Here is a 27663-nt window from a genome sequence, read left to right as displayed (position 1 = left end):
CCTCCACCTATCGCATTTCCAACACCCCTCCCCCAAGTCCCTCCTCCCTACCTTTCATCCTAACTTGCTGGACACACTTTCCTCATTCTTGAAGAAGGGCTTATGCCCGAAACGTCGATTCTCCTGTTCCTTGGATGCTGCCTGACCTGCTGCGCTTTTCCAGCAACACATTTTCAGCTCTGATCTCCAGCATCTGCAGCCCTCACTTTCTCCTCCTACATGTGACTGTTGACCCACAGCAATGTGGTTGACTCTTAACTATCCTTGAAATGGGTCGAGAGTGTGGTGCTGGAAAAGCATAGCAGGTCAGGCGGCATCCAAGGAGCAGGAGAATCGACGTTTCGGGCATAAGCCCTTCATCAGGGATAGCCCAAGCCAGCTATTCAAATCAAGGACAATTGAGAATGAGCAAGAAGTACTGGTCTAGCCAGTGATTCCCACATCCCATGAACAAATTTTAAAAATAATCATCTCCCATATAATTTCCAGCAATTGGATTTGATATGGCCAGTCTTATTTCAGTGGAAGCATACCTTTTTCTTAACGTCACTTTTAGGTTCTATCCTTTATTATTTTGGCAGCATTTTGTTTGTTCCCACAAAATGAATGCCTTTTCCATACTCATATTTTCTTTTCCTCAGTTTCCTGGTTGAATCCCAGACAATCATATCTGAAGCATTGCTGCATTGTCTGAAATGCTGTTTTAGGGTAAGAGAAACTAAGATCCTCATCTGCCTGTTCAATTAGACATAGAAGATCAAATAACTCCATTTTAAGTAGAATCTGTAAGTAATGCATCCAAGCTTTGTTTATTTTCTCCCTCAACCACCAGAAACAGGTAATTTATTTCACTTACTTACGGAATGTAGATGCCTGCAAAGTCTATTCAACTTGTGAAAATATTGCAATGGCTGCACTGAAAATGTAATCCAAGGGTTGTAAAAGTCTATGGGATATCCAAAGAAAATTGAGAGATTATATAATTGCAAGTAACGTACCTGACTTTTACAGTGCGCAGGTGATTTGTTTGTGTTCAAACCCTTTAAATCATACTCTGTGGCAAGAGCGCAAGATTATTTAAGGTAGTCGACGTATGCATAGCCTGATAGGTAATTATTGGCTAGCTGTGCAGTTACACAGCTTAACAGAAATGCTTTTTGCAGGTTTGTTCTTTTTGGTCCACTTTGTAGAAAGTGTTTTGAAAAATATTAGTTAAAGCAATGAAATCTATTGTTCATTCCTTTTATATATATATTGAAGTAAAATAATTCAGATTTACTTTGCATTGATGCAGATCCATTTGATAAATTGAAAATCATTACAGATTTGCTCCAAGCAATGAAATTCTATTCTGTGTAGTTGTAATGGGCAATCCAAAGTATTTTATATAAACTATTGAATTTAACTGAAAGTGTACAAGGTGATGGATACTTTTTTTATATACCATGCTCTGTTTGGAGAAGAAGGGGACTGACGGACATTTTACATGCACAAGTGCAGTACTGCAGTCATAACTTCTACATCAGGGTTGTGGGAATATTGACTGCCTTGTGCATTAATAATGGACATTTCTGGTTTACCTTGGGCGGGTGTCTGACTTTTTTTCTTGGGTTGTACTGATATATCGAATACTCCACAGATTAAGTTTGTGACATGGCACATGATTAATGTTGAAGTAATTTACCAATTTATAGTAGATCAGTAGGAATATATTTGTTGCTGTACATTTCTCATTGCCTCAGTTCATTTTCATGTAAATTCTATTCATCTTTTATAGAAAAATGCAAAAGGTCAAGATCTATTAGACCAGATTGCTTACCATTTGGACCTTGTGGAGGTAGACTACTTCAGTCTGCAATTCATCGATGTCTATCAAGTTTCGGTATGTGACTATTTGCTGTTTACACTAATGAAAAAGTACAAGTTAAATTGTTTTTACAAGTTTGTTACTCCATTGGCATGAACATAATGCTATTTTGAATGTTAATGAGAAAAGCCATATGTTGGAAACTAAAGGAATCTTAATTTTGGAAAAAAAGATGTCGCTGTTGTTGATGTTTCTGTGTGTACTGGGAAATAATATTAAAAAAAAAGGCCAACTTACAGAACTCAAATGCTGGCAAATAATTTGAAAAACCTGAAGTCTATTCAAATATAACAGTGTACAACTAAAATAAAAGCATATCACAAAGTCATTGCTTGAGATGACCATTCAAGTTAAAAAGTAAAAGTAAAATAATTCAGATGCTGGAGATCTGAAGTAAAAACAGAAAACTAAAGAAATATACAGCAGATCAGATAGCTTCTGTAGAATAAGAAAGAGTTGACCGTTTGGGTCCTTTTGTCAGAGTTTTTTTGCAGTTCTGTTTGGTTTACTTTGGGAGCTGAAACTCAATACATTTTTCACATAATGCAAGAAATGTTCTAGTTACAATGGAACATTAAATTTGTAGTAGGGACTTAGAAGTTTTCAGAGGTGGAGGTGAGCTCAGATGATGCAAGATACATTTCTTGAGATTTAGAGCCTGCTGACAGATTTTGGTACATTTTAAAGTACATGGCTTATGTACAAGATTTGTTTCAGGAATCCATATACTGTTTATATATAAGGTTGCAACTCTGGCAGTTAATCTGCTCCAAGTTAACCTACATGGCTGAGTCTTAAATTGAACAAAAATATGAGACAATCCTCAATGTCTTTGTCCCTTACAACATGAAGTGTTCACAATATAGTTTCCTCTTAAGTGGACAATTCCTTAGCAATAAGTCAGTTTAACTAACTTGAGAAAGTCAAGTGATCAAGGTGTATCCTGGATCAACTGCAAGCAAGAGAAGATCAAAGGCATATTGCTAAACGTCCCTAAAATTTTCTCAAATTTTATACTGGGACACAGCAGACTTTCTAATAGAACTGAAAATGTTTAAATAGCTTTCAGACTTTTGATTTCTAGATTATGGTATGTCCATTGCAGAAAAGCAAGAAATGTTAGCTGTTTGGAATGGAGTTGATATGGCCTTAATACATCAGGATTAATTGCAGTAGAGCTAAAATGTCCTACAAGAAATTGACCAGATTAGGAGACCAACACAGAGTCGGGTTAAACTTCTGTATTCATCATTTAAAACTCATGTCAGTTGCAAGAAATCTCCAGAATCCATGGACCACTTTGTCAGCAGATGCAGAGAAAAGCACAGCAGGTCAAGCAGCATCCGAGGAGCAGGAAAATCGACTTTTTGGGCAAAGGCCCTTCATCTGATGAAGGAACTGATGAAAGCACCTGCTGTGCTTTTCCAGCACCACTCTGATCTAAACTCTGGTTTCCAGCATCTGCGGTCCTCACTTTTGCCTAGTTGCAGCGAAAAGGGCTATTTATGTGATTTTTCAGATAGGGAGCGAGCAAATGCAGTTACTGAGTTGGTGATTGATCCACCCCCTCATCTGTACTTTCGAAAGCGATATGCTGAACAAACCAATGACTCCTGCTATCAAAGAACTGGGGCAAGTTTCCTATAATGCAGATCATTCTCAGCAGGAGCAGCTACAAAAACATAATCTTGAATTCGAAATCAATGTTAAAGGAAATGCAGACCTCAAAAAAACAGGTGGAGTTGCAGAGCACACCCAATAAGGAACTGCAAATCATGGAGACAGTCTGTTCAGAAATGTCAACAAGGAGGCTCTGCTGGAAGAATGACATAGAGGAAATCAAACACACAGTGATGTTGTAAGTAGAAGAGGTCGATTCTTCCAAGTAAAAGAAGAAAAAATTGAAGATCTTGCCATTGGAATTGGGTAAGAAGGGGAAACTGTACTGGTCCAGCAAAAGACTAGTGCAGACAGTTGCTTGTAGCATGCCTGGAGGAGTCAGCAGAGAAGCACTTTACTAGCACTCAGAGAACAGTATAGGATCAAAGAATTGAAAAGTAAGGGCACGACTGGAACAAGGTGTTCTTGCTGCTGTTTGATTTAAAATCTGAAAACACTGGTCATTTTGAGATCATACAGTTAGTATGTTTGTATGCCCAGCTGGATGAGAAATGATAACCATACAGCGCAGAAACAGACTTTTGGCCCATCATGGAGGAGAAAGTGAGGACTGCAGATGCTCTAGATCAGAACTGAAAATGTGTTGCTGGAAAAGCACAGCAGGTCAGGCAGCATCCAAGGAGCAGGAGAATCGACGTTTCGGCCATGAGCCCTTCCTGAAGAAGGGCTCATGCCCGAAACATCGATTCTCCTGCTCCTTGGATGCTGCCTGACCTGTTGCGCTTTTCCAGCAACACATTTTCAGTTTTGGCCCATCATGTCTATGTCGACCAACAAACACCAAATTACACTAATCCCATTTACCTGGACTTGCTCCATAGCCTACCGTACCCCAGCATTTTAAGTCTTCATCCAGATGCTTCTTAAATGTTGCTAGAATACATGCTTCCATCACCCAGTTGGGCAGTGTGTTCTATAGTTCTGCGCTCCTGTTACTTTATGCCACCTGGTCTTAGACATATCTGCCATTGGGAAAAGATTCTCACAATGTATTCTGTCTATAACTCACAATTTTATCTACCTAAATCAGATTTGCCTTCAGCCTCCTCTGCTCCAAGAGAAATAAAACCCAGTCTATCCACTGACTTCTCATAACTCAATTTTTTTTTAACCCCAGGCAACATCCCAGTGAATCTCTTCTGCAGCCTCTCCAGTGTAATCATGTCCTTCAGATTATGTGCAGTTCTGGTTTCCACAGTGTATTCCATCTGTAGCCTGAGAAATGTTTTGAAGTTGTAACAAGAGTTTGGTGCTCCTATATTTTTATATCCTGACTAATGAAGGTAAGCATCCTGTATGCCACCTTCATCACCCTGTCTGCCTGCTCTGGGATCTTCAGGGATCTATGGATTTGTATGCCAAGTTCCCTTTGTTCTTCAGTACTTCCTAGTGACCTACCATTCATTGTATACGTCCCTCCCTTGTTAGACCTGTCAAAATGTATCACATCATACTGATCTTGATTAAGTTCCATTTGCGATTGCTCTGCCCAATTTACCAGCTGATGGATATCAGACTGTAGTCTGAGACTATCCTCTCTATGAACAATAGCACTAATTTTCATGTCACCTGCATTCACATCTAAGTTGTTAATGTACATAATAAACAGCAAGGGTCCCAGCACTTGGGGTTTTGCCTTGATCCCATCTGCCAAAGATAGTTAATGGCTTCTTTTTGCCCTTCTAATTTCTTAGGTAGTAGTGGCTGTACTGTCAAAGGAACCTTAGTGAGTTGTTGCAGTGGATCTTGTAGATAGTATACACTGCTACTATTGGGGTGGAGGGAGTATCAGTCAAGTGGATTGCTTTGTTCTAGATAACGTTAAGATTCCTAAGTGTTAGAGTTACACTCATCCAGGCAAGTGGACAGCATTCAAGCACACTCCTGACTTGCACCTTGTGGATGGCAGAAAGGCATTGGGGAGGCAGGAGGTGAGTTGCCTGTCACAGAATTTGTAGCCACTGACCTGGTAGCAGTATTTATAAGGATTGTCAGTTCAATTGCTGGTCAATGGTAGCTCCCATGCTCTTGATACTGGGCCATTCAAAGATTCAGCCCAAATCTGGATGTTGTATAGGCCCCACTACACATGAGCATTGATCATCCAAGCATCTGAGGCAGATGACACTGTATATTTGCACAACTACCAACAAACATCCCCACCCTGGACCCCACAATGGAGGAATGGCCATTCTTGAAGCTGCTGAAGTTGGTTGAGCTGAGGACATACCCTGAGGAACTTGGCCTTTGAACGCAGTGGTAGTATCCCTACTTCTTAGCCAGAAGGCTTGAGTTCAGTTCCCACCTGCTGCAGACGTGTCACAACATGTCTGAACAGGTTAATTAGAAAACAGAATTTACGTTGAGGAACTCCGGCAGTGATGCCATGAAAATGAGACCACCAATCCCTAACAGCTGGAACTGTCCTCCCCTGGGCCAGGCATGACTACAACCAGCAGAGGATGTTCTGAGCCCATCTGATGTTGTTACAGGTCTGATCCCAGAATGACATTTGGCCTGATTGGTCATATATTAATTTACTATTAATTTTAATGATGTGGTTTTTTTCACTGAAACGCAAGAACATAATGTTAAAGATTTTGTTTTAACAATAAAACTGAGGTTTACTAAATAAATTAAATAAACAATAGAATAGAATAAACAAAACAGTTTACCTATAATGCAAGTTTGAAGATTTTGAAACATCGGGTAAAGTGCAATTTCATTTACCTCAAAACCACACTGTTATAGTACACACACCCTTCTCTATCATGCCTATAGGACTTAGCTTAACTGTGGATTCAATTCCCACACCAGGGGTTTTGATAACCTCTTCTAGGAGCCTTCATAGAACCGAGTTATAGATTTTCTGAGCTTTAAATAATAGGGAGGTGATGGCCTAGTGCTATTATTGCTGCACTGTAAATCCAGTGACCCAGTTAATGTCCTGTGGACCCGGGTTTGAATCCTGCCATGACAGATGGTAGAATTTAAATTCAATAAAAAATTGGAATTAAGAATCTAATGCTGACCTGGAATCCATTGTTCATTGTCAGAAAAAAAAATCTGGATTCTCTAATACACTTCAGGGGAGAAAAACTGATATCCTTACCTAGTCTAGCCTACAAGTGATTCCAGACCCACAGAATGTGGTTGACTCTTAACTGTACTCTGGACAATTAGGAGTGGGCAATAAATGCTGACCTAGCCAGTGATGCCTTCATCCTGTAAATGAATTTTTAGAAAGTTTCAGGATTTTAATCAAAGGCTTCTGTTCTGGATCTTTTAAAACTGAGGTAACCAATTTCTTATTGGTTCTACACCATCTTCTTCTGTCAGAAGAAGATATACTTGAGACCTCCAGCTTTAGCCAAGGACTTCTACAAAACTGCCAAACTGAAACTAAAAAAATCTTAATTTTTTTTCAAGCAGTAGACGTTTTCCCTTAGCAAAAAAGACACAATTTCCAGAACATTCCACACTGAAAGTTGAATGCACATGTTTATTTTATTCCTTCCCAATTAAAGTTAATTCCTGTTAGCCTCCAAGAATTCTTTCAGACTGTGCTTTTTTTCAAACTATCACAACAGCAACAGGAATATCTACAAATTAATCATTAAACTTCATAGACACAGATCAACATCCACATGCTAGTACCACTTGCTCAAATTTGAATTCTAAAACAAATAGCATTAAAGTATAAGTAGGTCATACACCTTACATCACAAATGTTTCCCCAGTTCCCATTGACTCCTCTGCTCAATGCTACCACATTCAGCCAAATGCCACCTTCATAAGAATGGCAGTCATTCCCACCTCAGCCCTGCAGCCTAGATCTTCTGTCCATGTGTGGACCATGGTCAGGAACTAAGTGGTCTGGACAGAACACAAACTGAGCATCAGTGAGCAGGCCACTCCAGAGTAAGTACCATTTTATATCACTTCCAACATTCTGTTGACGATCAAGAGCCAACTAATCGAGAAGCAATCAGCCAAGTTGAACCAGTCTGGTCCCACATGAACAAGACACCTTTGGTCAAACCCCCCCACATCGCTGGGCAGATGGCAGTACCACAGCTACATTCGAACAGTCCAACCAGGGGTATGGGTAACTCTGGAGCACAAGACCCTAAATCTGTCACTGGAACGTTGTCAAGGCTCACAGACCCAATAGCATCCAGTGCCTCTAATCATCCTCTGATACCATGTGAAGTGAATTGAATTGATTTGAAGACCAGCATCTGTGAAGCTGGGCACTTCCTGAGGAGATCAGATGGATCATTCAGTGTGTAAATGCTTCAGCCTTGAGTTTTGCTCTGATGAGCTGCACTCCTGTTGTTTAAAATGGGAATATTTATGGAGCATTTTCTAACAGTTAGAGGTGTTTAATTGTCCATGAGCATGACTTAAATAAAAAAAAAAGAAAATTTCTGGAGGAATTCATCAGGTAGTAGCAACAACGGAGAGAATAACAGATGCCAGTTCTCAGAAACTTGATTTAATTCATGCAACATCAAGGAAGAGCCTTGATGCAATACTGCACATTGCAAAAATTATGGCTCCTAGCAACAGCACTCAAGAATTTATGCTCCAGAACCTGCAACGAGCTTGCCACATTCCCACTCAGGCTGCCCCAGCACAGCCACATTACCACCATTCACCTGATGAGGTGTACCACGCACACAAAACAAAACAGATTCAGCCTGGCCAATTACCTCCCCATTAGTTCATCAGTAAAGTCATGGAACGTGTCATCAATAGTGCTATCCAGCAGCACGTGCCCAGCAAAAACCTGGTCACCGACACCCAGTCTGAGCTCTGCTGACATTACGGCTTTGTTTCAAATATGTTCAATAGAGCTGAAACTTAGAGAGGGGTGACTGACTGACTGCCCCCAACATCAAGACATTCAACGAAACTAGAGTCAATGGGAATCGAAGAAAGTTATCCTCTAGTGGAATCACATCTGGCACAAAGGAAGACTGTAGCTGCCAGATGTCCACAATCGCAGCTCCAGGACATCTCTGCAGGAGGTCATCAGGATGGTGCCCTAGGCCCAACCATGTTCAGCTGCCTCAATAAAGACCCTCTCTCCATCATACAATCAGAATTGGGGACATTTGCTGACAAACACAATACCCAGCACCCATCTGTGATTCGTCAGACATTGAAGCAGCCTACAGCCAAATGCAGCAAGGTGTGCGCAATAATAAGACATGGGTCTACAAGTGGCAAGTAAAATTACTGCCACACAAGTCTTATGTCCCAGAGGTGTAGCACACTGGAAATCAAACCCTGCAGTTTCCTGAGTTGTCTCAAAGGTTAAAGATTTTTAAAAAATACACTCAATGCCCCAGTTTACCAGTCTACTCTGGTCAAAGAAGAAATTATCAAACGTTCAAGAATAGTAATCAAAAGAAGTGGTTATGTCAACCTGTAGATCTGATAGAAAAGTGTATTCTCTCTGGTCTTTTAGCATTGTAAAGGGATGATGTTGGGATAGATGGTCTTTTGTATTTTACTATATGTTTCAAAATCTTCTCAATTATGTGATAACTTAGTTTATTCATTTTATCTTGGGTTAGCTCTGTATTTAAACTGCTGTTTTTATGCTTAGTATCTATATTGGTAGCTTCACCAGATTTGTTTCTCATTTTAACTGATACATAACACTGCTCCTGTTCTCCCATCTTTATTCTCTCATGAGCTAGCTTTGAGCTCCTGACTTGATGATGCTGATGAAAGAGAGATGCTCAGCAGTCAGATTACAATTTGTGATGATACACAGTTTTTATTGCTCCTTACAAATGCCTGTCATTTTGGATTGTAAATCTCTTCTTGGTCTCCCCCTAATTACTATAGAATCTTCCAGCTCAACAGACCATTCAGTCTCCTCTGCCTGTGTTGGGCTGATCTGATTGTAACCTCCATATTCACATTGCTGACAATATTTCACCACCTTGCTTAACAAGAATCTATTCACCTCTGCCTTAAAAATATTCAATGACTATTTCCATAAGCTTTTTTGGAGGAGAGTTTCAAAGAGTCTGGACCCTTTGAGAAGAAAAATTGCTTCATTTCTTAAATCGACAACTGTCTTTGTTTTTTAAAACAGTGACCTCCAGTACTTGATTCTCCAGTTTAACAAATAAATATCCCCTCCTCATCTAACCTGTCAAGGATCTTATGTTTCAAGCATACAATTTATTCTTCTAATAAGAATAATTCAATCTTTCCTCACAGATTTTAGTCTGGTAAGCCTTCTCTGAATCATCTCCAATACATTTACATCCTCTCTTAAATTTGACAACCAGTACTGTACACTACTCAAGATATGGTCGCATTGTAAAACTGAAACATAAACTCACTACTTTTGTAATCAATTCCTCTTGCAATAAAATTATTACATTTCATTAGCTTTCCTAGGTCGTATCCATTTGCACCCTTTGTGTGATTCATGCACCAGATCTCTCGGCATCTGAGCTCTGCAATCTCTCACCATTTAGATTATACGCTGCTGCTTCATTCTTTCTGGCAAAAAGGGTCCTTTTCACTTTTTCACATATTACGTGCCATCTGCCAAATTTCACTAATTTAACCAATATTTGCCTTTTGTAGCCTCCCTGTATTTTGGCAGCTTTGTTTCCTACTAATCTTTGTGTCATCAGCAAATCTGGCAACCATACCTTCTATCACTTCATTCAAGTCAATTATATAAGCCAATGATGCACTAACCCCTGTAGTGCATCACTTGTTATATTTTGGCAATTTGAACAAATCCCATTCATGTCTACTTGCTGCTTCTGTGGAGTTTTCTCCCCTTATTGTCTTTACCTACTCCTCAAAGTTACTACTGAATGAGATTCCAGTGCTCTTTCAGGCAGCCCATTCCAGATCATAACTTGTTGCGTTAAAATACAACTTCTCTAGTCCTTTTGCCAATTGACCTAAATCTAGGTCCTCTGGTTATCTAATTTCTGACTTCTGAAACAGTTTCTCCTTATTTACTTAGAGAGCACTTCAACAATTTTGCATACCTTGTGAAATTGCCTTTTACCTTTTCTACTTGAAAAAGAGTCAGCTTCAGCTTCTCCAGTCTCTCCATGTAACCAGCATTCCAGTATGTCTCCTCTGCACCCTTTCCAGAACTTTAGCCTTCCTATCGTGTAGTGCCCATGCTGGCACACACTATTCCAGCTGAAACTGACAAATGATTTAACAATGGGTTTAGGATGGCTTCTTTGTGCTTAGTGCCTTTATTTATGAAACTAAGGATTTTATGTTGTACTTATTAAGAATAATGCCGGTCAGAGTTGGACTGAGTGATCAATAAGTACCTTTTGATGTACATTTTGTGATCGTTTGAAATTTGACATTCTTCCATTTGTTCAGATGAGAGCAAGATAAAATGTTTCAGCAACTTGTTTATTTTAACAGTCATATTCAAGTTTTGTAACATCCTATCAATCAGTTCTGCAACATTTGAAAATTTCTTTGCGATAATATTCAAGTCTTCATATTCCACTTCACATTCCAAAACATTTTTATCATACAGATATAATGGAGAGTGTCTTCATGATGAAAATGAGCTGTTGTTTCCGTAAGGATTACAAAGGCAGAATTGGTAACAACAGGGTTAAGCAGGTATTGCTATCATGTTGGTTTCTTCACTAGCTAATGAAGACAAAGTCTGCAGCCACATTCTTTCCAACTGAATCAGTGTGGGGCTGGTTTCTCAATTTGAATATAATTTCCTGATGAAGGTTTGAAGGTCTTTGCAAGGTTATCAGGGCTGGGATTGCTTGAGTCTTGTCTTGATTCAATGTCTGTGTTATTGCTTGTAATAAGTCACCAAGGAAAATCTCTGCACTGAGAATGTTCATAGATAACTTAGAACTCTAGGCTATGTGTTGTCAGTATTTGGTAATATTATCAGTTATTATAGTTTCACTATCTCTGTTAATTATTATATTTCTCAAAAATTGAAAGCTTTTATTTGAACTTAGAGAATATTCACTAATATAATTCCCATACATGCAATCACTTCAAGATTAAAAAGACTGTACACAGTTAAAGAGAAGACACATGTTTAAATATTATTTGTTTGGGATTGCAGTATCAGTCGAGCAGCAAATGAAGCTTTTGGCCTTGTCCAGTCATCCTGTCTTTCTTATTTGAAGGCTGCATTGTTCCTTAGTTATAACTTTAAAATTCTACTTAATCATTATTTAAATATGTATAGAAATACAGATTACTGGATACAGTAAACTTTTATTTGAATAACTCAAGTTTGGACAAAATCTTTCTTGTATTCCATCGGTGCTGTGTGAGTGCTTAAATTATTGTTTAAATGCTTTCACAATGCTTGTTTGCATTTCTATTTCCCTCCCTCATTTCCATATTTATACAAATGATTCAAAATGGGCAATTTGGAATGCAATTATAGGGGAAGAAATGTATTGCAGAACTCCATGTGGAATCAGTAAAAATATGTTGATGTTTTGTCAATATTTGGAATGCTGATGAATATGAGCTTGAAAGTGAAATTAACTCTGCAAAAAGTTAAATTTATTACAAACCGATCCATACCAATCATAATTTGTAACTTTAATTCTACTAGTTGTTTTCAAAGTGACATCCAAAATCCTCAAGGGAGAAACTACTTAAAGATTTGAAGAAATCATCATAGGTTAGATTCTTTTTATTTGTAGATTAGATTCCCCACAGTGTGGAAACAGGCCCTTCGGCCCAACAAGTCCACACTGACCCACCCAGACCCATTCCCCCACACCTACCCCTTCACCTAACACCACGGGCAATTTAGCATGGCCAATTCACCTGACCTGCACATTTTTGGATTGTGGGAGGAAACCGGAGCACCCGGAGGAAACCCATGCAGGCACGGGGAGAATGTGCAAACTCCACATAGAGGCGGGAATTGAACCCGGGTCTCTGGTGCTGCTTGGCAGCAGTGCTAACCACTGTGCCACCGTGCCGCCCATACTTTCTATGCTTAATAGAGATTAAGATCTAATAAAATTAGGCAATAAATGCATTTGTACATATGTATCAGAGGGGTTCTGTATCTGCAAGGTATATGAGTGATCCCTATCCTTTGAATCATTAAGATTGTACATGGAGTAGAGGGAACTCAGGGACTCTGAGTGATCCAGCTGATCTTTTCTCTATTATTTCATTGATAATGCAATTTATGATTTTAAGTATAAATCTACATAGGTTATGCAGCAATGCAGCATGTTTTCAAAACTAAACAAAGCTTTCTGAGTAGAGATTGGATGTGGATAATTCCCATTATTTTCAAGGTTCTGTGTTACTACACTCAGCAGTGACTTTCTGCTCTAGTGATTCCACTCAATACGTTTATCTCTAACTTTTTTTTGTTCTCTCTTTCCCAATCCCCTGTCTTTGAACATCTGAGTAACATACCTGAAGCTGCTTTTGCCAGACATTAAAGATCCTTCCATTTGAGAAATGGGAGGTATAACTTAACTTGAACTCATGCGATGAATGTAACGTACTATCTGCTGTACTGCAAGGATTAGGTTAACTTGGCATCCCTCAACATTAAAAGAATTTAGTCTGAACATAAAAGAACAGATGAGAGAGGGCATGGAAGGAGCTGGAGGTGTGAGTCCAGATTCCAAATCTGGCCATCTTGGTTAGAGTGAACTGAGCTGAATATTCAGAAGCTAAATGGAAGATTTTAAAATAAAGACAAGATTGAGAGAGAAGAAGGAAGAAAATTGTGATGGAACTGGGGGGAGAAAAGTAGAGTTAAATGAGTTTGTGTAATCTATTGATAGTCAGGTTTCTCAAGTCAGTCTCCAATCCATGAGAATGATTTATAATTCTGTGAGGAGGACTTCCCTGCACTATGTGACTTCACTAAAGCTGTTTGTTGCTATGATTATTTTGTGGCTTTACTGGATCATTCAAAGGTACATTCAAAGAAAATCAATCCATATTGGCTTATTGATTGTGATTGCAACTTGTATGGTGGTTCAAAAATGTTTCACACAGGCAAGAGTTTAAATGGCATACACAATGAATTATGTCTGGTCTGCATATTAGATGTTTTCAGTAGTACCTTGTTAGAACAAAGAAAATTGCAGACTCTGGAAATCTGAAATAAAAACAGAGGATGCTGGAAATATTGAACAGCATCTATGCAGAGTAACCGACTCAAATGTCTTAGGTCAATAACCAGCTCTGATAAAAGGAAGCAAAAATAAATAAAAGGAAATGAAAAGGAGAATTAAAAAAAAACAGCTTTGATGAAAGGCATTAACCCGAACTGCAGCATTAATTTTCTTTCCAGAAGGCCTGACTACTGAGTGCTTTCAACATTTTCGGATTTGATTGTATTACTGGTGGTCAGAGTATTGTTGCTTATTCAAAATTGCTAAGGTGAATGATAAATATTTTCTACTGTTTGTAATTCCATTACAATTCCCTACTGTCCTCGTATTTTCCCCATTTCTTTAACTTTATTTAACACTTTCAATTTCAGTCCTGAATATTCAGTTCAGTTGTCTGAGTGCTAGAAAGTATAATTTGTATGGTAACTGCTTTTATCATTATAGCATAGTACCTAATTGAACAGGTTATCATTTGCAACAAAAACCATTAACAAATCTAAAGTGCAGGATAATTATTTGAAACCAAACATGATAATTAATGATTAAATTCAGAAGGGCAGTAGGTGTTTTGCAGTGATCTCTAAAACAATTTAATCTTGAAAATCTAACTTTGAAGAACTAATAATAGCAATACCCCAGCTACAAATTATGTAATGTTGGAAATACCTAACATACAAGTCATACAGGGAATTTATCAGAAAGGCCATTTAGTTATCTTTCAAATCCTGCCCACTGAAAGTTTAAATAAAAAGATATTCAAGATTTTCTTCTCCTTTTCCCCTGCCCATTTTCTTCCCCCACACATCCTGCTTTTGAACATCTGCATCAAATATTGATGTAAAATTTCCCCAATTTATTTTGGAGATGGAGATGCTAATTAATCCTTATAAGTGATGTGCATAAATGTAGCATATTGACTGGAGGTTGGGTAGACTGTTGAAGATCTGTTTCTCACTGAGCATTGAGTTTCAGGAAGTGCCTGCTGTACTTCCTAGCAGTTTTTGGAAGTCAAACAGGATTTGTATTTGCTTAAATTGGCTTAGGAGTATTTTTCTGTTTTCAAAATTGTTTTTTCATGCACTATAAGATACCCAGCTTAAGCAATAATTCAGAAAATGTCCTCATTTTGGTTACTGATCTCAATGTATGGCGTGCATGACCTTGGAAAACCTCATCAGTGTTTAAGTCTTCAGTCTGTATATATAAATGCCCTTGAGAGAGTTCATTTATTATCGCTATTCTTTGTGAAGAAATTTTTGTTTTTGATCCTAATTTAGGAGAAAATAACACCATATCCAAATTTATGCTGGCATGTGTTTCATCTGTGATGATGTTATGGCTTTAAGAGGTATATTTTGTCTTTTTTTTATGGAGAAAAGTTGAGACAGAGGTAAGGAGTGGTCTGTTCCCAGTCAATAAAGTCAACAGCTTGTGAGCCCTTGGGATTTTCTTTTTAAAGTTGGAACAATAGAAGCAGCATGAAAAGGTGGGGTCACACTTCCACAGAACCAAGGTTTTAGTTGAACTTTCTTTAGATGCTGGGTTCTTAAAAATGGATGTGGAACTGGTATTCCTATCTCTGTTACAGCAAAAAGCTTGAGTTATCTTCCTGCTGCTAGAATTACATGCGAGACAATCCATTTCACTGAATTTACCTTTGCCAAGGGTGTGTTTATGTGATGTTACTATATTGGAACACTTGCTGTTTAGAAGTTATATAATCTGTTATTCTGTTAAGTTTTCCAATAGAGTTAAGTTATTCCAATTCTTTGTTCTCTTGTTTGTATTTTACCTGCAAAGTAAGAATAAAGTGTGTTTTGCTTCAAACCTGGTAATTTGTTCAATTTAATTCGTTGTTTCTTTTTTCTTTGAATTGAATCTATAATACAATGCCTTAAAATTGCCTTTTAAAAATAAGAAAAAGTTCGGGCCTAAGCTATTTTCTTAATATATTTTGAGGGGACTTAGTGTGATCCATAACAAATGGTATTCATGAAATCTGTATTTTTTTTAAAACAGCACTGGTTAGACTGCACAAAACCTATCAAGAAACAAGTGAAAAGTAAGTATACATGATTGACTTACAGTTTGATTTGTTTTGATCTTGATGCTTATGTAATTATTCTGTAGTGTCTTCACACAATCAGTCATTTTGCAATACTGTTAGGTTAAAAAAAGTGAATAATTAATTTGTTAATTGTTTTCTTTCCTCAGTTGGACCTTACAGTTTCTACTTCAGAATAAAATTCTATTCCTCTGAACCAAACAATCTTCGAGAAGAGTTTACACGGTAGGAATATATCATGTAGGATGTTAATTATAGCAAGTGCTTTCAAATTTTTGTTATTAATGAAGATTATTTTCGTTCTGAGGATTCGAATAATAGTTACAAGGCTGCATTTCATGACTGTCCATTATGATTGTGCAGGCATGAATAGCCAACTGTGAAATTGGAGTCATAGGAGGTCAGTCTGGCAGGTTTCTTTTCTTGAACATGATTTGAGAGTCTTGGGTTTTTGACCACATTCCAGCAGATTTCACTTTTTCTGGGGACAGATCACCAATCACTCAATTTGATAAATTTGATTAACCAATTTACCATGGTGGGATTTGAGTTGACTGCTTCCCAATTGCTAGTTTGGTACCATAACCACTTGGCAACCATACCAATATGATGTCTGAAATAGATGGAAATTTAAATTTTTGGATGTGAATGGATCCTTGAGCATGATAAAGGGCTTTTGCCCAAAAAGTCGATTCTCCTGCTTCTCAGATACTGCTTGACCTGCTGTGCTTTTCAAGCACCATTCTCTTGACAATATTTTTCATTTATTTCGTTTGTCTTTTAATACTAAAATGAAATGCGTTTATGTATCTACACAATATTCCTGTCTTCCAGTTGCACTTCTACTCTTTCCTGTGTCTTTTCTGCTCTTTCCCTAGTTCTTGCCAACATTTAATTCCCTTTTTCTTACACTCTTCTCTTTGTTCACCACGTGCACAAGCTTTCTCCATTTGTCCTTCTGCATCCTTGAACTGATCAATAAAAGCCAAGCTGTCTAGTTTGAAATTTAATAAAGTTTGGACTGTTACCTGTCAGTCATCAGTAATTTGTGCATTCTTCATAGCAACGTTTGTGCCAATCAGCACTGTCCTCCCATACGATATCAAATTTCTTTTTCCTTTACTTTGGTAGTCCTTGCAAATGTGTAGATCGAAAGGGAATCAAAGGGTATGGTGTGAAATTAGGGACAGGATTTTGAGTTGGATGGCCAGCTGTGATCACATTGAAGGCTAATCAAATTCAAAGAGGTGAATGGGTGTCTTCTGGTCCTATTTTCTATCTTCTTAACCTGACTGCAAAATGAAAATGTCTTTTTATTCCAACAGTACCTCAGTTAATTGCCTCAGGAATTTAAAACAAAAACTAATCACCTGAGGTGTAACCAGAGATCAGTTAGAAACTGATTGCTGTTATGAGGGAATTTTACAAATTGACAGGTATTTGGAAATTCACACAGCTGAAAAAAACAGTCCAGCATGGAATGGCTGTCAAAAAATTTTTAAAAAAACAAAATTACAACTGTATTGTGAAAGATATAAAGCTTTCTCTAGATATTGATATAGACAGTTGATTTCAATAAACAGACAAAATTTGATATGTGGATTAATGTATTGCAAATTGGCTTAAAATAAAGAGTTCCCAAATAGCTTCTGACATGAATGGCAAACTCACCTCTACTGTGCACTTCTTTGAATCAGCTATGAATATAGCAATTCATTTGGCTTCTGATCTCATTACAATATTGGCCCAAATAAATTGAGTTGAGATGTGCATGACATAAAGGCAGCATTTGAATAGTTATGGCATCAGGTTTCTTTACTGAACAAGAATCACAAATAAATACAAACAAATAAATTTATTACAAATAATAGATTTTGGCTACACTTACATAATGGACCTTTGACATATAACTTTACTAGTTAAAACTCTAGCCCCTGCTGTGTCAAACTTCCCTTGACACACAGAGAGAGACCAAAAGTATGGTTATTTTGGGCAGACGGAGAGAGAGACTGGGCAGTTCAATTGCCCTTCTCACAGTCCTCATTGAGATGATCCTTATGGCTTGGTGGGACTTGATATTCCTCAATCTTCCTACTCCAAGTACTTTCAATTGCCAACATGAGGCCTAGTGCATTTGGATCACACTGACAAAGTCTCTGTGGCTTACTGGTTAAAAGCCACTGCTGACACCAACTGATGACATGAAATAAACTAACTTATTTCAGGCATAAGGTGTGTGCCATGTAAAAGATGCACTGCAGTAACTGAATAAGGCCCTTCATCAATACCTCCCAAATCTGCAATATGTATCAAACCAGAAGCACAAGGTCAACAGATGTATGAGAACACCTGCATGTTCCTCTCCAAGCTGCACATCATCTAGGAACTATATCGTGATTCTTTTACTGTTGCTGAGTCACAATCTAGGAACCATCACCTTAACGGAATTGAGGATGTTCTTATACCCTAAGAATTGCAGCACTTAAAGCGGCTCACCATCACCTTCTCCAGTACAGTTAAGGTAGGGAATAAATGCTGGCCTAGCCAGCAATGCCCACAGCCCATGAACGAATAGAAATAAAAATTGTCCTTGTGCATTCCTGCAGTTGTAAATGGACTCATTTGATTGACCACTGAGCATCGTGATAGGTCTCTGGAGTCACAGAGAAATACTGAAGCTTAAATCGTGTTACAAAATTTCTGCAGAATGTTTGGGAATCGGCTGCAATTATGAGGGATAATTGAAGCAGACAGAAAGGATTGAATCAAATGCTAAGTCTACCTGCATAAGTTATTTTCTGCAGCCTGAGAGGCATAATATGACAATCAGGAATTATTTTCTCCTGCTAAAAATAAATTAATTTTTCTTTATAAAATCACATTGTGTAAAACAGCAAATTGATTTGAAAAAGATCAAACTGAATAAATAATTTGGTGTGTGTTTCCTGTCCAAGATTTGAGTTCCATCACTTGAAAATTCTTACAGCTGATCTCATGATAGAGATTACTGAATAAAAAGTTTGAACCTAGGAGAATATCTTACATTTCTTTTTTGTTTGATTATAGCACTCTGTGCATGAGTACTATTGTTGATCCCAGCTGTAGTTACCTTCTTTCAAAAGAACACACGCACACAGCTTCTAAATCTAGGGAGAAATATATAATACATCTATGCAGTGTTATCTGAAAAGCTATTTGGCCAAACAACAATTAAATTCAGGAAAAAGAAATAATGCACAAAATGTCATAATTTAGCATCCGAAGCTAAAGGCGCTTTTTACACAAGCTGGAGGCATTGAGTTGTTTTCCTGGATTGATATGACTAGCTGAAGTCACTTTTTCTGGGCAAAGTCAGATATCACATGACACCAGGTTATAATACAACCGATTTATTTGAAATCACAAATTTTTGGAGCACTGCTCAATTCATCAGGTCCTACCTAGTCCAACACCAGCATCTCCACGGCATGGCTACTTGTCCTGGAGACAGTATGGTAAATTCCAGTTTCTCCTTGTGGAACCCTGCACCTGTGGTGATCAGATCTTCCAATGTGTTTTAAAATCAGATTACATTTAGGGAAAAGGGAAAGAGCAAAGGCTGATGCTAATGTGGCAGGATTTCTCAGACTCTGAACAAATACAATGTGCTGTTTTTCATTTAAAACTGAATCATGTGCTCTCTCTCTCTGAAATTGTTGCAGACTTGGATTCTCAATACATGAATCCTGTATATTGAAAATGCAATGTTAATATAGTAACTAGTGTCTTTTGGAAGTGTTTTTTCCCAAAAAGTTCAAAATGCATATGCAAATATCCAGTCAACGGTTTTCAAAATTAATATTTTAGATAATACTACTTCATAACTGAGAAACAAAAACTGCAACCAAACTTCTGCTTTCTGTAATAGTCATCAAGTGATTTTGATATCCAATTATAACACAGCTTCCAAATCCTTGGCCTCCAACATGTATTATATCAAGCTTCCGTTTTGAATTTTCTGTTTTGGCGATCACAAATGATGGATTATTTGTTGGGAAATAAAGTGCTCTCAAGTTTAGCAGATACATTTGGCTCAGCTACAACACTGGCAAGATGCACAATAGGCCCCTGTCCCTTTGCAGCCACCACAAACTAAGAACACGTACCTATGCATTTGTATAATTTGTATTTTCTTTACCATCTGTCTGTGACTTGTGAATTACCCTGGCAATGGATAATGACTGATATTTTGGATATTATATTTAACTGTGCTATACCCTACATTGGGATGAGGTCAGAAGTGGCTGGAGTGGACTAGGAAAGGACTTTGGCAAAAAATGTCAAGCGAAGAAAATGGCGGATTAGATTAGATTGGATTAGATTCCCTACAGTGTGGAAACAGGCCCTTTGGCCCAACAAATCCACACGAACCATCCAAAGAGTAACCTACCCTATGTTTAAGAAAATACTTCAAGTCTCATACCTAAGATACATCCCAGCGAGGAAAAAGGATTCTAGAAAGGAGATGAACTGATCATCATTATCCAGACAAGTTAACAATTGTATATTTCCTCCCTAAATTTTAAATAATGTGGCAAAGATTAATGGTAAACCAGAAAATTGGGCAACTTCTAAAAGCTGACAAAAGAGGGACCAAGAAAATAATAGAGAGAAAAAATAAACTGAGTGCAGACTACATAAAAATGATTAGTAAGAGCTTCTTTTAACAAAGAAAAAAGGAACAGAGACCAAAATGAACATCGGCCCCTGAGAGAATGAAGCTGGGGAAATAATAATGGGGAACTAGGAAATGGCAGAGAAGCTGAATAAATACTATGCCATACTCTACATGGTAAAGGGCATTAATAGCATTCTAAAACATTTCCAAAAGGTGTTTGATCAAATATTACTTAATAAGATGAGGTATAGTAGTCACCCTACTGATTCTTCTGTATGGCTCCGAAACTTGGGCGATATATATACACCACCTCAAAGCCCTTGAGTACCATTAGTACTGTTTGAGACAGATATCACCTCGGAGGACAGGTGTGCTAACATCAATATCCTAGAAGGAGCCAATAGCACCAGCATCTAGGCTGTGATCATCTGAAACCAACTCCACTGGGCAAGCTATGTGCTTATGTTGCTCATGTTCAAACTGCCAAAGCAGATCCTCTTCACCCAGTTCGACGAAGATGCTTGACAAAGGAAGAGTTTCAAAAACTCGCTGAAGACTTCCCTTAAGGAATGCAGTATAAATGTGAATGCATGGTGTTATGACACAGAGGTGAAGCCTTCTGTTAATAGAACATAGAACAGTACAGCACAGAACAGGCCCTTCAGCCCACGATGTTGTGCTGACAATTGATCCTCATGTAAGGTAAACCTAATGTACAAACCCTCAAATTTCTGTAACCTAATGCATGTCCAGCAGTCTCTTAAATATCCCCAGTGACCTCGCTTCCACAACTGCTGCTGGCAACATATTCCATGCTCTCACAACTCTCTACGTAAAGAACCCGCCTCTGACATCCCCTCTATACTTTCTGCCAAACAGCTTAAAACTATGACCCCTCGTGTTAACAATTTCTGCCCTGGGAAAAGGTCTCTGGCTATCAACTCTACCTATGCCTCTCATTATCTTGTACACCTCAATTAGGTCCCCTCTCTTCCTTTTTTCCAATGAAAATTGTCTGAGCTCAGTCAACCTCTCTTCGTAAGATAAGCCCTCCATTCCAGGCAGCATCCTGATAAACCTCCTCTGAACCCTCTCCAAAGCATCCACATCTTTCCTATAATAGGGCGACTAGAACTGGACACAGTATTCCAAGTGCGGTCTAACCAAAGTTTTATAGAGCTGCAACAAATTCTCACTGCTCTTAAACTCAATCCCCCTATTAATGAAAGCCAAAACACTATATGCTTTCTTAACAAACCTGTCTACTTTGATGGCAATTTTAAGGGATCTATGTACCTGTACACCAAGATCCCACTGTTCCTCCACACTGCCAAACCAAACACCCAGAAAAGCTTACCTCGTCTTGTAGTCTGTTAAAATGAGTGACAGAGAACTCCCAGATTCCACAATTTAAAGAAAATAGCACTCTAGAAGTGAACATTAAACAACTATTCACAATTCTAAGCTCCCCCTTTCTCTTAACTACTTATTATCTGCCTCTACTCTATAACAATATGCTGTTCCAATAAGACACTTATTAAAATTACATCAACTTAATTTCAAAACCACACAACCACTGTCATCATTTGTGTCTTTTATCTTCAGCTGAAGATCTCCCTGAATCATCGTCTGTCTTTACTGTGAATATGTTTCATATGAAAAGGTACCTTTGATAGTGCTTCCTAATTTCTTGAAGAGCAAGATGTTAGTTCTCCATGCATTTGACTTGACAGCAGTTGCTCTCTGACCAATTTTCAAAATGTCATCATTCTTATATCTCCCCCCCCCCCCCCCCCCCAAACATCGGATTGTTTCATTGGTTCAATGTTGGCAAAACAATAAATTTAAACTCGACTTGGGTTTTAGTATCCGGGGTGTAATTTAAACTGGTTAAAATAGAATTGTTGTCAAAACAGCAACCAAAACTCGGGTATCCGTTTCACAGCCAAATGTTACCTATTTTCAATCTCCCAGTACTTTCTGGGACTGCCATCTAGTCATGTACACAAGTGCTTGTAATCTCTCAGTTCAGAACAGCATTCACTCTCTTAAAAGTACAGTACACTCCTTTAACTTCATAATAATGGGATACACACATTCAGAAGAAACCAACTTGCAGGTTAATCCTGTATGAAAGGGCACAACTCTTCAAGTATACCCATCAGGCAAAGAGAATATGGGGATGGGATCTGCGAAAGGAATGCGAGAAATGTCAAGGCCAAGGACTAATTCCACTTCTTGGAAACCTCGACCAAATATGTGATCAGAGGTGGAGCTCTAAGATCAGGATGATTAGATTACTCACAGTGTGGAAACAGGCCCTTCGGCCCAACAAGTACACACTGACCCGCCAAAGCGCAACCCACCCAGACCCAGTCCCCTATATTTACCCCTTCACCTAACACTACAGGCAATTTAGCATGGCCAGTTCACCTGACCTGCACAGGTGATTGTGGGAGGAAACCGGAGCACCCAGAGGAAATCCACGCAGACACGGGGAGAATCTGCTAACTCCACACAGACAGTCACCCGAGGCTGGAATCGGTCACCTGGGACCCTGTTGCTGTGAGGCTGCAGTGCTAACCACTGAGCCATTGTGCCGTCCTTATGCAAGGACCAGCCAGAATTCATGACCAGTCACACAAATGTCCTAGGCTGAAGTGAGTACTGCACATGCTGGAGATTAGAGTCAAGATTAGAGTGGTGCTGGAAAAGCACAGCAGGTCAGCCAGCCTCCGAGGAGCAGGAAAATCGATGTTCTGGGCAAAAGCCCTTCACCAGCAATGAGTTAGGACACAAATGTCTTAGGTGGGCAATGATACCTTTTAGTGAGTGATTACAGATGATGACTTTGTCAATTTCCTTTAGCATCTTATATGCCTCACTTAAATCTGCCCTCATTTTTCTACGCTCACATTCATAAAGGCCTAAACTGCTCAATCTTTCCTCGTCAGACAAACCTTTCCCCTCTGGAATTAATCTAATGAATGTCCTCTGAACTGCCACTAATGAAATTATATCCACCCTTAAAGGACCAAAACTGTGTATGCAGTACTCCAGATATGATCTCACCAATGCCTTGTACACTTGCAACAATACTTTCCTCCATTCTTTTAGCAATAAATGCCAACATTTCCACTTCCCCTCCCCTGCATTCTAGCTTTCTGTGATTCATGCATGAGGACTCCCAGTTCCTTCTGTACTGAAGCATTTTGAAGTTTCTTTCCGTTTAGATAATTTGCCTTTTTATTCTACTTGCCAAAATGGATAAACTCTCACTTTAACGACACTAAACTTCATCTGCCAAAGTTTGGTCCATTTACCTAACTGTCCATATACCTTTATAAATGTTTTATTTCTTCATTGCAACTTACTTTTCCAAGTATTTTAGTGACATCTCCAAATTTGTGTATAGTACATTTCTACCCCTGTGTCCACGGTGTTAATGCAGATTCTACAGCTGAGGAACAAACCCTGTGGGAATCCACTAGTTACAGCTTGCCAACCGGAAAATGAACTATTTTTCCCGACTCTGTGGCTAACCAACAGAAAGCAATCTTCTATCCAAGCTTATGCATTACCGCTAACCCCATGTGAACTTACCTGTGTATTAACCTTTTATGCAACGCATTAATAAATACCTTCTGGACGTCCTGATATACTACATCTGCCCCCATTATCCATTTGTTACATCTTTGAAGAACTCTAGCAGATTAGTCCATGATTTAGCCTTCGTAAAACCACTCTGACTCTTATGGAATGCATTTTGACTTCCCAAATTCCCTGTTAGTACTTCATTAATAATGAATTCCAACAATTTTCTAATGACAACCATTAAACTAACTAGCTTAATAAAAGCAGGAATTGTGGATACTGGAGACCAGAAAGAAAAGTGAAGTGCTGGAGAAACTCAGCAGGTCTGTTAGCATGGGTGAAGAGATGAAAAATTAATGTTTCAATTCCAATGAACCTTCATCAGAATTGAAAGCAGCTGGGAATGGTGGTATTTATATAGTTTCCTACTTTCTGCCTCTTTTTTTGAATAAGGGCATTACATTAGCATTTTACCAATTTGCTTGAGTCTTTCCAGAATCCATGGACTTTAGGAATATTATGACCAATGCATCCAATATCTCTGCTGCAACTTGCTTTAAGACCCTGGGATGTAGGCCATCAGATCCTGGGATTTGCATGCCTTCAGTTCCAATAATTTGCTCAGTACTTCTCTAATGATGGCAATTGTTTTAAGTTCATCCTTTTCTATGACCCTTGTGTTTCCTGAAAAATCTCTACATCCTCCTCACAGTTCACCCTCCCATCCAGCTTTGTGTCAGCTGCAATTGGAGATATTAACTGAATCAACTATTTCTCAACTAAATCATTAATGTACGGGAATATTGATATGGTGAATAGCTGGGGTCAAAGTACTGATCCCTGCAGTACCCCACTAGTCTCTGGCTGCCACTCGGAGAAAGACCTTGTTTATTCCTAACTTTTGCTTCCTGTCTACGAACGATTCATTTATCCATGTCTGTACACTACTTCAGTCCCATGTGCTTTAATTTCGCACACTAATCTGTTGCTTGGGACATAATCGAAAGAGATTTGCCAAGCCTGATTTCCCTACTGGAAGTCTATGCTGATTTTGTCCAATCCTGTCATTGTTTTCTTAGTGCTCTCCCATTTAATCTTTTATGACAGACTCTGCATTTACTCACTACTAATGTTAGATAAGCTATACATCCCTGTTTTCTATCTCTTTTTTTTAAAATAGAGGGGTTACTTTAGCCACTCTCCAATCTGTAGGAACTATCCTAGAGTCTGTAGAATCTTGAAAGGTGATCACTAGAACTTCCATTAGTTGAAGGGTCATTTCCTGAAGTAAACTGGGATGTAGATTATTGGGCATTGAGGATTTATCAGCCTTTTATTCTATTAAGTTTCTGCAATGCCATTTCCTACTAATACTGATTTCCTTCAGTTTCAACCTCTTATTAAACGTTGTTGTCCCCAACATTTTTGGGATGTTATTTGTGTCATCCTTTGTGACGACAGAACCAAAGTATGTATTTAATTTGTCTGCCATCTGTCATTTTATGCTATAAGACATCCTATTTCTGACTGTAAGACATTTGTCTTAACTAATCTATTTTTCTTCACGTACCTATACAATAAAAATTAGGGAGTCTTGCTAAAACTGTGCAAGGCACTAGTCAGACCACACCTGGAATACTGTGAACAGTTTAGTCAGCTTATCTGAGGAAAGATTGATATTGGAGGCAATCTAGAGAATATTGCTAGTTTAATCCCAGGTAGTCTGAGGAATAGAGGATGAGTAGGTTGAGCTTGTACTTATTGGTGTTTACAAGAGTGAAAGGAAATCTTTTTGAAATATGTAAGATTCTTAGGGGCTTGACAGTGTAGATGTGGAGAGGTTGTTTCTCCCTAGCAGAGTGCATAGGACCTGAGAGTATAATCTCAGAATTAGGGATTGCCCATTCAAGACACACGAGGAATCTCTTCTCTCAGAAAGTTGTGAATCTGCAGAGGGCGATTGAAGCAGAGTTGTTAATTCTGTTCAAGGCTGAGAAAACAGATTTTTGATCGTTAAGAGAATTAGGGGTTCGGGTTTGAGGCAAGAAAGTTAAGTGGAGGTTTACCAGATCAGCCATAATCTCCTTGAATGGCAGAATGGATGGAATGGTCTATTTCTGCTCTTGTGGTCTTATTAAGACATCTTCAGACTCTTTTCAGTCAGGACTGGTAATTTAAGCGAAGATGGTGGTGTAATTGGAACACTTAAATGTGAATTCAGATGGCAAAAAGTGGAATCTAAATTCATCTAATAATTCTGCAACTGCAGAATGGTTTCTGTAACAATGATCAAGACTTATTGTTATTAAAACCCATCCAGTTCACTCATGTTCTTTAGAAATGGAAATGTGCCATCCTTACCTGCTGTGAAACTCTGGGTTAGATATGTAGATGATACCTTTGTAATCATTAAAAACACAGAAATAGAGAAGACACACCGGATCATCGACGCCACACTCACAGGAATTCGATTCACTAGAGAGGAAGAAAAGGACAACCAACTCCCATTCCTAGATGTGATGGTACAGAGAACACCGAACGGAGATTTCACCACAAAGGTATACAGGAAAGCCACACACACAGACCACGTCCTAAACTACGAAAGCAACCACCCCAACACACACAAAAGAAGTTGCATCAAGACACTGTTCAAAAGGGCCCCAACACACTGCAGTACACCAGAACGGATACCCCCGCAACTTCATCAACAGATGCCTAAGGGAAAGACAACAGAATGAGGACATGCCACAACCCAAAGGACTAGCCACACTACCATACATCAAAAACATTTCTGAACTGACAGCCAGACTAATGCGACCACTAGGACTCATAACAGCACACAAACCAACAGCCACTCTCAGAAAACAATTCACCAGGATGAAGGACCCGATACCCAGCATGAGCAAAACCAATGTAGTGTACAAAATCCCATGCAAGGACTCAGATTCAATCAATAAGCACATCGACCTGGACCCAATATACCGGCCACTACAGCGGACAGCTGGAACTGACAACCGGAAGCGGCAGGTACAAATCACTATAAATGCCGGAGGAAACATCACAGAAGCGCTTCACAGGAGGCTCCCAAGCACTGAGGATGTCACCTAGATAGGGGACGAAACGTCTGCAACACAAATTCCCAGCTCGGCGAGCAGAACCACAACATCCTTTCTTAAAAAAAAAATCACAGTTCAAGAATATTGCTGCTATGCAGTAGAGACTCTGGTAGTATTTTCTATTCAAAGCATGTTGCTGTCAGGTAAAAAAGGCATTTCCACACAATTGAGAAACATTGTGTATGGATTGAAGTGCCAGTGTGAAGCCAGTTGAGGAGGCCAATTGATTCAGTGATTGACTCAAACAATATGCTTCTTTGGCTAATCATATTGGACAGAGTACACAAGCCTGTATTCAAAGAATCTGCACCTGTGGAAGCATAAACAAAACTATTGTTGTTATTTTGCAATTGGGCAACACTTGCTGAACAATGGAGTTTGCAAATAGTTATACTAATGAGCAATTTAAGATAACGAGGAGTCATAACTTGGCTTATTCATTTATCTGGATTCTACTCTCTGCAAATTTAAGGAAATATTTTCAAGTCTTCCACCTCTTTTGAATTACTTGGGAGCTTGGGGAG

At 38.7% G+C, this 27663-nt stretch overlaps 1 protein-coding gene across 2 annotated transcripts in view; it reads left to right on the top strand.

Moving 5' to 3' along the window:
• Positions 1 to 27663, top strand: part of LOC122549886 (band 4.1-like protein 4B) — a 385280-nt gene that overhangs the window by 160434 nt on the left and 197183 nt on the right. For both annotated transcript variants that reach the window (XM_043690060.1, XM_043690061.1), the window contains exons 2-4: positions 1778 to 1882; positions 15727 to 15769; positions 15922 to 15997. In XM_043690060.1, the coding sequence (XP_043545995.1) occupies positions 1778 to 1882; positions 15727 to 15769; positions 15922 to 15997 (224 nt within the window). The remainder of the gene's footprint in view (positions 1 to 1777; positions 1883 to 15726; positions 15770 to 15921; positions 15998 to 27663) is intronic.

The sequence above is a fragment of the Chiloscyllium plagiosum genome, chromosome 5, assembly GCF_004010195.1.
Source record: "Chiloscyllium plagiosum isolate BGI_BamShark_2017 chromosome 5, ASM401019v2, whole genome shotgun sequence".
NCBI lineage: Eukaryota > Metazoa > Chordata > Chondrichthyes > Orectolobiformes > Hemiscylliidae > Chiloscyllium > Chiloscyllium plagiosum.
This window is presented reverse-complemented; position numbering and strand designations above follow the sequence as displayed.